General features: G+C 46.5%; 1 protein-coding gene across 1 annotated transcript in view; it reads left to right on the forward strand.

Annotated features, from left to right (window-relative positions):
• The window catches only part of Tln2 (talin 2), a 473,598-nt gene that overhangs the window by 447,860 nt on the left and 13,692 nt on the right, over positions 1-12,046 (forward strand). The window contains exons 45-46 of the mRNA XM_026779102.1: positions 476-581; positions 1,798-1,922. Coding sequence (XP_026634903.1) covers positions 476-581; positions 1,798-1,922 — 231 coding nt within the window. The remainder of the gene's footprint in view (positions 1-475; positions 582-1,797; positions 1,923-12,046) is intronic.

The following is a 12,046-nucleotide window of genomic DNA, read 5'->3' on the forward strand; positions in this document are numbered from 1 at the left end:
GACCGATAGAAAGAAAGCATGCAAGCATATTAAGACGTCTTGCAGAGCAGATCATGATCAGAATCCTAGGGCTGGTTTGTTGGCTCAGGGATGACTTTTTTTGGACTGTTAGCTGTTGCTCACGTGAGAATTTTGCCTGCAACCCTGCCCTGCCCCACGTTTTCTCTGGTTCCGTGTTTGCCTAGCCTGGCACTTCTGTACTCACGGTGTTCTTCCACATCATTTTTACATTTTTGGATTTGTTTTACCTAAAAATAAAAGATGAAGGGTAAGATCAGCTTCACGATCTTTGGTAACGATGTCAAAGGGACCGCCGAGGCACCCCTGATTCTCAGCGTCACTGTTGTTGAAACCGGGTGAGTCTGTTGTCTCTCGAGTGCTTGAAATCCCTCACAGGGACACCCCTTTCCACCAACAGGAGTATACCGCACCAGGCATCCCCACCCCATGCATCTAACATGTTTTTCACCCACAGATCCTTCAGAAGCCAACCCCAGAACTCAAACACCAGCTGGCTGCTTTCTCCAAGAGGGTGGCCGGTGCCGTGACGGAGCTCATCCAGGCCGCGGAAGCCATGAAAGGTAGGTCAGAGCCTCCTGTCATCTTGTAGGGCTGCACTAGGACAGAGGGACAAGACAGGGAGATGCAGACAGAAGTATGCTGAGAATAAAAAGCATAGAATTGTTTTATTTTTATGTTTAAAATAACATTTTTCTCTGGTCTTTATATCGAGTTCTTTTACCTGTACAAAATAATCCATCTGGAACTTTTCACCTCCCTTGGGAATCTTGTCGTTTATTTTTAGCTGTATTTTTATTCATCAGGCTGTCTATTTATTGTCTGTTGGCTAATACGCTCATGAGCCAGGCCTCAAGACTGCAGGACTGTAGTTCCAGATTCTCAGGGGCTCAGGCTAGACGATTGCAAGTTTGAGGTCTGACTGCACTACGGAACAAATTGAACTTTGGGCAACTTTACAAGATCCTATCTCAAGAATTTAAAAAAAAAAAAAGGATAGGGGAGAGGAACCAGGAATATAGCTTGGTGGGAGAATGCTTGCCTAGCATGTGCTAGGCCCTAGTTTCAATCTCTAGTCATATCAAAGAAAGTGATTAGGGCCTGGAGTGATGTCTCGGCAGTTAAGAGCACTTGTTGCTCTTGCAGAGGACCCAGGGTTGATTTCAAGCACCTATATGGCAGCTCACTACCGTCTATAACTCCAGATCAGGGGGGATTCAATGTCCTCTAGCCTCTGCAGGCACCAGGCTTGCATATAGTGCACAAAGATGCATGCAAGCAAAACCCATACATGTAAACCAAAATGAGGTAAGTACTTTATAAGTAATTTTGATAATAGTAATAATAATATTCTTGTGTATAGGGAATTGCACTGAATACAGCATTTGCACGCCCTTACTTGCTTACACGGATTCTCTAAGAAGAGCATTTTTTTCTGAGGCATGTGACCCTTCCTCACATTCCCTGAAGAGAATGTCAAAGCTCTGTGGCCTAGACTCTCATGAGCATAAATCAGAAGGCACTCTGAACCTTGATCCATTGATGAATCTGCCATCAGTGGCTATTCCTGTAGATGGGGCTACACATGTAGCTGGTTTAAAAAAGCAGATTAGCTCCCCTTAGTCCCTGCGTGCAGAAGATGAAGTTAGGTAGGGATCCCTTATGCAGAGAGGAGGCCCATGGGGCCATCCAAAATGCCTGTTTAGATTTTGTTTGTAATTACACCAGTACCCTCATGTCTCCACCTGCCAAGAGTGACTTTCCTGGGACTGATTTTAGGAACAGAGTGGGTGGATCCAGAAGACCCAACCGTCATTGCAGAAACAGAGCTGCTGGGAGCTGCAGCATCCATTGAAGCCGCAGCCAAGAAGTTAGAGCAGCTGAAGCCGAGAGCAAAACCAAAGGTGAGTGTTTATTGCTGGTCACTTGTACTTAGAGGAGAAGCAGAGCGTCCACGGCCTGCTGTGTGTAACTCCACTGTGTGAAGCAGGTTGTCAATGTTTCTGTCAAAAGTCCCTGTGAGTAGACAGACCGACAGCCTTCAGTTCAGCGGCTTCCGTCCTGCCTTTCATACAGAAATAGCAGTATTGAGTATCCTGTTTTCTTAGAAACAACAGGCCTGGGCAAATGACTCAGGCAGTAAGGTGCTTACTGGGAAAACATGAAGACCGAGTTTGGATTTCCCAGCACCCATGTAAAAAACTCACATGGTGGTGTGTACCTATAATCCCAGCACTGAGGAGCTGGGGCAGGCAGGAGCATTGCTGAGGCTTGCTGGCCATTCGGACTAGTAAGTTCCAGGTTCAACAAAAGACTGTATCTCAAAAAAAAAAAAACCAAGAGGGGTGACTAGAAAGATGCTCAGATAAAAGCGCTTGCTGTCACTGTTCCACAGCACCCGAGTTCAGTTCCTAGCACCCACAACAGGTGATTCACAACCGTCTGTAACTCCGGTTTCAAGGAATCCCACTCCCTCTCTGACTCCATGGACACTGTACTCACGCACCCATACAGACACATAAATACACACACACACACACACACACACGTACATATACATAATTAAAAAGAAATCTAAATATACATATGTGGAGATATGGTAGAGAAGCAATTGAAGGAGATACTTGACCCCTGGCTTCCACATAAGCATGCAGACACACGAGTAGAGAATTAGGTGCATTCGGCCACGGACAGTTTCAGTGTGTATAGGAGACTGTACGTTAGAGAAGTGCAAGGAAAGAGATTATTTTTTCTGGGGCAGTAGGAGCTCGCCCATCTCCAGGCTCAGCCAGGGTAAGCAGCTGTACTTTCCCACCGCACACTCTGGCCATCTTCAGGAAGATGGTGGGACCCGAGGAGGCTTCCTTTTCTTCCTATCCTTCTTTATGCTGTCTACAGTTCGCTTCCCCATGACCCACATACATGGAAATAAAATCTGGCTCTTTTCACCCCCCCAAAAAAATCTGAACCCCCAGTTTAGGACTGTGACTAGCTAAAATTTTACCTTTTTGTCAGACTGAAAGATGGAATCTGAGGGCTGAAAGGTACCAACCCTTTCCAAAGCCGCGTTCAAGAGAAGGTGTGTGCAAGGCACAGGAGGCTCATGGATCTGTTCAAGTTGGAGCTTTCCTAAAACCTTCAGCATTCCGACCGATCTCCTAGCATCGGCTGCAATGGCAAACACATTTCAGATTTTCCTCATCAAGGTGGAACTGGAGCTTTTTGACCCCTGACTTTTGTGTTTGCTGGGGTTCCGCTGGCGCTCTGGATCATCTGATATTATCAGAGTTTAAGTTCTGCTTGTAGGTTAGAGACACTGGCATTTTCTGGTTAGGTTTTTGTTTCTGCTTTGCAAATCAAGTTACTAGTGGATGAAAAGCACTTGAAGGCTGAGTCTGCCTAGGTTCTGAGGTTTGCGGTTTAATTTGCATGTCCTTAGGCTCATTGAGTCTCTCCCAAGAGGCCCCTTCAGCAGGGGAAGGCTCCTTGTCAGCCAGGTAGCACCTGCAGTCTGTGAAGGAGTCTGCTGCTCATTTAACACCCAGCCCCGCCCCCACCCTTCTCTAGGGTGCTCCTGAGCTCTTGTCTGTTCTCTGTCTGGTGTCTCATCTGTTTCAGTATTCTTGATTTGGAAAACAGACTTAGTGGAATCTCCTTCATCCTGTAGGATTGTTGTTGAAGCATATAATCGCTAATGTCAGAACACAGTGCCTAACTAGGTCTTAGTAAATGGTGGCCACACCACCATGGTCACCATCACTGTGACCAAATGCATCTTTCATCTTCAGAAAATGTGTGAAAGAAAAGGTCTTTCACGGTTCCCTATGGGATAGGAGGGCAAGTGACAAGGCCACAGACATGTTCCAGACAGTCTATTACCTCATTAGGGGTGAAGTCATCTGACCCTTGACCTGGCTAGCCACAACTGGACCATGTGATTGAACAGGATGGGAACATACGGCTGGGGTGGCAGCTTCCGTACATCCCATTTCTTCTTTGTCTCCATTGGCAAAGAAAATGGTTCTAGTCCCCAGGACCATTGCACCTTATAAGGTTTTTTAAGCTGTTAGACTTGCTTAGGGTCCTTTTCTGAGGAAGAAATCCAAGACCTGCAAGAGAGGGTTGTTCTTTGACACCTTGCTGATAGCAATGAGAAGTTGGGGTCTTCCTGCAGACTGTTAGTCCGTCTCAGCAAGGAAGAGCAGTAGTTGCCAGGACTGCATCACATGAAGATGCTCATGGAATGAGTTCCGGGGGAAGAGATGGTAAAAGCGTATGCAGCCATGAACGATGCTTGGAAATGAAGGAGATGGGCAGAGAATGTCTAAGCATGGGGTGGGATTAGGAAATGACAGGTTCTGGTCTACTGCCACACCACCCTGAATGTACCTGATCTTGGCTGATGTGGGTAGCTAAGCAGGGTCGGGCCTGGTTAGTACTTGGATGGGAGGAAATGACAGGTTCTGTATTAAAGTTCTGGAAAACAACCCTGAAAGCCGACACACATCAGAAGCCAGGGATGAGTGCTGCAGGAGGCCAGTGAGGTGCAGGAGGCCAGCGAGGCCCCTTGCACTAGGTTTCATATTTGCAATAGGGGTCTTAGGAAAGAGCCGAGGGGTTCTTCTGTGAAGGTGAAGTGAACACCATTGATCTGGTTTCTTTATTTGACGGTGTTTGCTGTTGGTGGCCCCCGACCTGATGTTGGGAAGAGTGGCTGCTACTTCTGGGACAGTGGAGAGTAATCTTCCTGATGACCCCAGGTTCCTGCCACACAGGCGTTATCTATGAAAGTGTCTCAGAGAATCTTACCATCCCAAAGCACGCGACTTTTGTTTTGCTAAGAGGGTCATCCACTTTGGGAAATTTCTCCCATGGTGTGTAATACCTCCTTGCCTTTATGAAAAAATTTTCCCCAGCTTAAAAAATATTACTGAAACAACAATATTTTGAGGTTACTTTTCACCATCGTCTCCTGTAACCTTAAACAAAAGTTTCCAGGGAGCCATAAATGGCCATTGCTCTTGCATTCCTGCCCCTGTAACTGTGACCCTGCCCCTCCCACACACACATGCTTGTACATGCCCATGAATGTGGACTTCTATCGTCCCTGCAGAACACCTGCACTGCTCTGAGGAATAATTTGGGGGAGGGGAGGTGATGACTTCAAGCTGCATTGGTCACCTGATTCTCGGGTTATCTGTTTTAAGAGAACAGTCTATGGCATCTGACGATGGTTCTGCTATAGTTCCACCCTTGGGCCCTGCCCACCGAAGCATCTCCTTTAACTTGCATTCTCTCAGATGTGAGTGATGGACAGATGCACAGACTCCCCTTTTATCTGGGGAAATGGTCCTGGGCTCAGAGCGTGTGCCAGCAGTCTTGCTATTGGTACCCTTACCGCGCCTACAGACTTGCTCCGAGGCAGGCTGGGAGATCCTGCAGCGGCCACTGGCTCCTGCGGCTGTAGCCATCAGTACTGTACCTATTGTCAAGCTCAGTCAAACCTGGATGCCTTTTCTGCAGGCCTCTGTGTGATATGTTTGATATATTAGGTTGTTATTTAATCCAACTATATATCAAGCATATTCCTACAGTGTCTTGCCCTTTCTCCGGGGGTCCTAACAAAGTTTAGAAGGCAACAGGAAAGAATATACTAAAAATCACAAATAGGTTTAGATGGCAGAGTGCTGCTTACTTTGTTATGTTTTATTCTGCCTCTTGTAAACTTTAAGACCTGTGTCTTCGTTACCTTTCTGTTGCTGTGACAGACTACCGCAACCAAAAACCACTGACGACAGAGAGGATGGATTTTGGCTTATAGTTTAGAAGGGTTACAATCCTTCATGGCAGGGAAGGCCTGGCAGTCAGGAAGCAGAGAGAGAGGAAAACCAGTGGGGTCTGGCAATCAAGCCTCAAACCCCATTTCTCCTTCATCAAGACCTCATCTCCTAAAGGTCCCGTAGCCTTTCCAAACAGCCCCACCAGCTGAAGACCAAATGTTCACACACACATGAACCTATGCAGGGGGGCATTTTGTTCCAAACCACAGCAGCCTGTATCACTGCTACTATTGTTTGTTGTGGAAAGGAGTCATAACTCCTGAAAGCTTGAGACGTTTTCTATAGTTTAGTTGTATGCAGTGAGCAGTTCTTAAGAGAATATTAAAGAATATTCAGTGGGAAGGTTCCAACCCATCTCTTCGATATAAGATTGTAACTGGCAAACACAGCCATCTAGACTTTTCTTCCTGATTCAATTTTATCCTGATTCTCAGCACACTCTCACAGAGGAAATTTTATAATCAAGTTTTTTCAATGCAAAAAAAAAAAGATAAAGACACATTATCGATAACTTACCACAGTATCTGTACTCACTGTATGGATGCTGAGCCTCTGGCTTTATACAAACCTCAGCTGGGACCAAGTGTGTCTGACAAAGAGACTGTGCTGTGGACTCCGCTCTGGCGGTGTTCTGCTGCAGGTGGACTTATAAGCAGAGGTTGATAGTGTTTAGAAGAACCCAGCAGTCAGAACGTAAACACGTCGTCTAATTGGCTCGGCAGGAAGTTGGACAATGACCGGGAAAGCATTCTTTCGAGTCTATGTCATCCCTCTCTTTTGCTGCTTTGACCTCTTCCCATAAATGAGTCTGTGGAACGTATATGAGTTCATTCTGAGTTCTCTAGCCCCAAGTCTTCATAAGCACTGTTTTCTGGAAACCACATGGCTGTGCTCCCAGCCTGGTTTTTTGTTATTGTGTTGTTTTAAGAGAAAAGAACTCTTTTAATGAGCACTCCTGACTGTAGAGAAGTGCCCCCCCACACACACACATACTTTCAGGGGCAGGGCAATAGTATAACTAGAGATGTCAGAAAGGGACCTTGGGAATATCTAGAAGCCTCCACAAGAGAACGAGTGGTGATGGTTACAGACAGCAGTACAGGAGGAGGACATGCTGTGGTGGAGTCCTGGAGTCCCTTCCCAGTGGCGAGTGTGCTCTGTGTGTCCGCAGGTGCTTGATCGAGTAGGTTTTCAGAGCAGCTGTGACACCCCCACCACCCCATGTTCGCACAGCTTAGGGTCTTGGCCTTGGGTCCATCCGCTCACAATTCTTTAACTGAAATGGCAAATGACCGTATGAAAGAGGTAGGAGGCTATTACAACTGTTTTGAAGCATAGCTCTAAAAGGTCTTTCAGATGAAGCCCGCTTGCTGGAAGTGATGGGAGTGTCGTGTTTCTTTGGGTAACTTTGCTGCTGGCCAGCATTCCCATGTTACTGATTGATGTGCTGAGTTGGAGAAAGCGACCAGGTGTTCTGTGAAGTGGGAAGGCAAGCTTAGTGGTTTTGGCATGGCTGCGCTATAGGCGTGGGGCTCATATACCAGCCGTTGACCCCAGGCCAAGAGATGAGCATGGAGAGTGTGTTCCCATGCCTCTGCCAGGTGCTTGTCAGGTCCTTGCATGCATAAAAGACTCAAACCCTCAAACCAGAGGTTTCTAAGACGAACCAAAGTGTTTCACTTAATACCTGAAAGGGTTCTATTGACCATATTGACTAGGTTAATGTCCAAGTGTCCCTCCCCTTTTTGAGAGCATGACAAAATCCTGACGAATTTTTTCCACCACTCAGAGAGTAATTAGAAGAGCATCTCAGTGGTATTACTTTTCATTTTGAAAGTGAGCACAAAAATGCAATAAAGCAATTTATTCTGTGGGAAAACTATTTCCTGGATACTGACCATATAGACTTGGGTTTTTTCCAATGGATGCTACGTGGACTCACTTTTTATTGTATGGCTGGATGTGGAGGTGGTGCCTCTCTAGCCACAAACATGAACTGCACAGCGGTGGTTTCTCTCTGTGTTACCCTGAGCTTCCCTTGAGATGAGGCCTCTGTGAAGGGGAGCCAATTGCTCTGGGAGATTTGCCTTTTGTTAGAACTATTAAGGATGAAGGCGGTCCTCTAGCCAACCCCTCCATGGGTCCGCCAGAACACAAATGGATGCAGCCATTGTATACTCTGGCCAAGACTTTCTCCCCAAAGCATCTCTCAGGTCAAAACCAGAAGCAAGCCAGTAGCAACCAGATTCAGCACAAAGGAAAAACATGGCTGCCTGTTCCTGCATCCAACGAGCAGGAAAAGACCTTCTTCATGTTGTAGGAGTCCTGGGTATCCACTGAACTTCTGACTTGATGGGACCTTGTTTCAGCAGTAACCACTCTGCAAGTCTAACACAGGAGACGACAAGGTGTGAGCTGAGGGGAGGGGAATAGCTTGAGTAGCTCTTTGGCACGTGTCGCTGGTTGTGTGGAAAACAGTCATGGTACTTTTTAGCACTCAAAGAGTCCAATCTGGGCTGGTGAGGTGACGAGGGGGGTAAAAGTACTTGCTGTGTGTGCTTGGCAAGCTGAGTTCAATCCCCAAACCCCACAGTGGAAGGAGAGAGCCAGCTCCAGAAAGCTGTCCTCGAACTTTCCACACGCGCACCATAGTACATGTGCGTCCACACATGTGCACACAGTAGAAAGAAAAGTAATGTTTTAAAGTCTGGTCTCTCGGACCTGGGGATGTAGCTCATTTGATAGTTTGTCTATCATTCATGAGGTCCTGGGTTCAATCTCCTGTGCCCATAAACCAGGCATGGTGCATGCATCTAATCCAAGAGACAGGAGGATTGGAAATTCAGGCAGTCTTCTGCATATCTAATTAGAGGCCAGCCTGGGATACATTAGATTCTGTCTCAAGAAAATAGCAAGATAAGTCTCTTAACTCTAAGATGGGGGCAGAGGTCAGAGCTGTTCCTGGGTGAAGGGTCTCAGGGGCCTAATTCACAAAATGGGTGAGAAACAGGACCATGGAGCCAAATGCTCTCCCTGCCCACGCATCCCCAGTGGACATCAGGGAGTGTGGGTGAATCACTAAAGACAGAGCAGGAAGGAGACAGGACTCCTGAGGGTGGAGAGGAAAATGCACTTCCTGATTATTCTACTTAGCATCTTACCGAAATGTAATGTGAAGTATAAGCATGTCTCAGCTAAAGACCAAAGAAAATTGATGAACTCCTGCCCAGAGAAGGGTGGTGCAGACACACAAGTGATGTGTTAGGCAGTATGGAACAGTGACCCGTGTCCAAGTTATCCACCGCATGGACTGGGATTGAGGGACAAGCCAAAAGCAGTGCCCATCGATACCATGCATCCCTTGAAACTTCTTTATCCTTACTTCGTGTTTTATTTATAACACGAAGCATGCATGCAGCACAGGACCCAAATAGACTCACCTCATCTAAAGATGTAGCCTGAAAAGCAATTTCTGAAGTATGAGGACCCTGAAGATGTAGCTCCATAATAGAGTGTTTGCCTCAAGTGTGCAAGACTCTGGGTTCCGTCCCTAGTACAATGAGAAGAAGTAATGAATTTATATGTCAGCCATCCTTGACTATCTACTGTGAGGTTTTCGTGTTTTATATAGATGAATTATTTACTTCCAGCGGTCCTGCCTCCTGGCCAGGAAGGAATGAAGGATGAGTCACAGCAAAAATAAGGTTGAGAGTCCCAAACGACGAGAAAATCTGTTCGCCAGCCCTATGTGGTCATTCCTCATTTGTTAAATGCTTTCTTCTCCTTTAATACGTCCAGAATCCCTATTCCTTTGGCTTGATTCCCTTTTATTAAAACAGAAAGCTCTCAATAAAAAAGTAAAACTAATTTGAAAAAAAAAAATGAAAGACAGCTTTTTCCACTCTTTTCCTCCTCTCTCACCCAATGGGACTCGAGTTTCTGAAATCTGAAATGTATCAGAGTAGAGTCAGGGGTATCACGTTCCCTCCTGAACGTGGGAAGTGGACAGCAAGGAACCAACCCCAGGCGTATCCTTGCCCAACTGTTCTCTGGCTTTAAATGGTGGTCCCTGCAGACAGCCAGCAACAGGAAAATGTCACTAAAGATACCCAGACTTCTCTTGAAGCTGTTAAACAGTCCAGGTGAGGACAACCCCAACTTCAGCTACATACATCCAGACTACCCAGAAAAGACAGGGCTAAGAGTTGGTGGTGACCCAGTCAGTAGCCTTTCCAGTAGAGGAGACCAGAAAAAGGGACCTGGCACTCAAGATTGAGAGTTAGTGACCAATTTCACTAGGTGGTACTTTCTACTTGTGCTAACCATCTTCCCAGAGCCAGTGTTAGTAAGAGGGCTTCTTGATATAAAGCCGTGTTTACAGATGTCTTAATGTCATATGACTTCATGTCAGAAACTGGTGTTGTGTAATCAGACTTCCTCTAGTTCTCTGTGTAGCTGAGGATGACTTTGAACTTCTGATCCTCCTACCTTCACCTCTTGAATGCTAGGGTTACAAATGTATACTGCCATCCAGTTTGTGCAGTACTGGGTCTCAAAACCAGGGCCTTGTACATGTTAGGCAAGTGCTCTGCTAACTGAGCTACATCCTTAGCCCCCACTTCCATTACTGTGTCCTGGCTGAACTCTGGAACTTTCAAGGGCTTCTTTTGAACAAAGGCAATAAGTCATTCAACTACCATGTATCACATGTGTTCTCCTGCCTGGTGCAGGAAAAACTTAAACTGAATACAGCCTTAACCAGATCACAGAGCGAACCTAACCACCCTTTGCTTCCCAGAGTGTTCCTGACCACCTCTTGTAGAAATAAGAGCCTCATCCCGACCTGCTGCCACACAGTCTGCATCCTCAACTAGGCCTGTGGGTAACTCTGCAGAAGGGATCTCTGAGCCTGTGGTTTCTCAAGGGCATTGCCTTCCCTTCATGCCAGTAATCGTGAGGCAGCCATGTGCATGAGATCATTCATGCTGTTTAGTTTTTAATTAAGCTTATTTAGTCAGTTCTGGGAGTAGGGGTGTACCACAGCTTTAAGGAGTTGGCTCCTCTTCCCCCATATGGGTTCCAGGGATCAAACACAGGTCATCAGGCTTGGCAGCAAGCTCTGTTAGCCATCTCACCAACCCCAATCGTGCTCTTCAAGGGATGAGTTTTAACAATCATGAAAGCTTTTTGCGATCCAGTGTTGGGGAAAATAACTCAGGAGTAAGCATCTCATAGTCTTCCATTTTCCAAAGATAGAGACAGGTCCAACCATCCTGGGTCAGGTCAGCAAAGGGTCTCAAAGAGGAAAGGGCCCATTGTGGTGGTGCATGCCTTTAATCCCAGCACTCAGGAGGCAGAGACAGGCAGATCTCTGAGTTCGAGTCCAGCCTGGTCTACAGAGTGAACTCTAGGACAGCCAAGGCTACACCGAGAAACCCTGTCTCGGAAAACCAGATAAATTAAATAAGTAAATAAAGTAGAGAGGAAAGTGACCACTCAGCCTTCTGTAGAGGAGACAGGAACGAAGCTTTGCTGAGGGAAGCAGGCCTGAGCAGTCGTGGTGCCTGCTCTGCAGGTTCTGCACTGACGTTCCCTGGCTGCTCTCCACACTGCCGCTCTTCCCACTCCGATGGAGGCCGTTCTCAGAACACACCTTACATATATATGTAGGCTGTGATACTTTTCATATAGGATAGCCCTTCAGAGAACAAACCTTTCTCCTCTTTTTACCACATGCCCAAAGGCTGTGTTCTCCTTCCCTTTTTATTGCCCTACCCTCCCTTTATGTTTTTATCCTGCCTGCCGGTAGGTACCAGAGCTGATAGGCAAACCACAGGCCGGGTCTGCCCTCTGTGGGAGATCCTGCTGTCTGTGAGTCTACAGGATGGCTGGTTCTCGTGGCTCATGGTGGGTGTTTCCTCCTGGTTTTAGACAGAGATGCGGACCCATGGCTCACTAAGGGCCTCTGCCCAGACCAGAGCATCCGAGCATCTGCCTTTCTTGGGGGAGCTCTTTGTGTCTGAGCTGGATCATCAGAAAATTAGACTGTGTACTGTGTCTCTGTCAGAAAATAAGATGTGATGGAAAGAAAAGTAAAAGTGGGGAAAAATTAAAATGGTTGCCATTGTAAAAAAAAAAATCTCTGGGTGCCAAAAATACTTCCAAGTTAGATATTTAAGTGTAAGTGT

This window comes from Microtus ochrogaster, chromosome 5 (assembly GCF_000317375.1).
Source record: "Microtus ochrogaster isolate Prairie Vole_2 chromosome 5, MicOch1.0, whole genome shotgun sequence".
Taxonomy (NCBI): Eukaryota; Metazoa; Chordata; class Mammalia; order Rodentia; family Cricetidae; genus Microtus; species Microtus ochrogaster.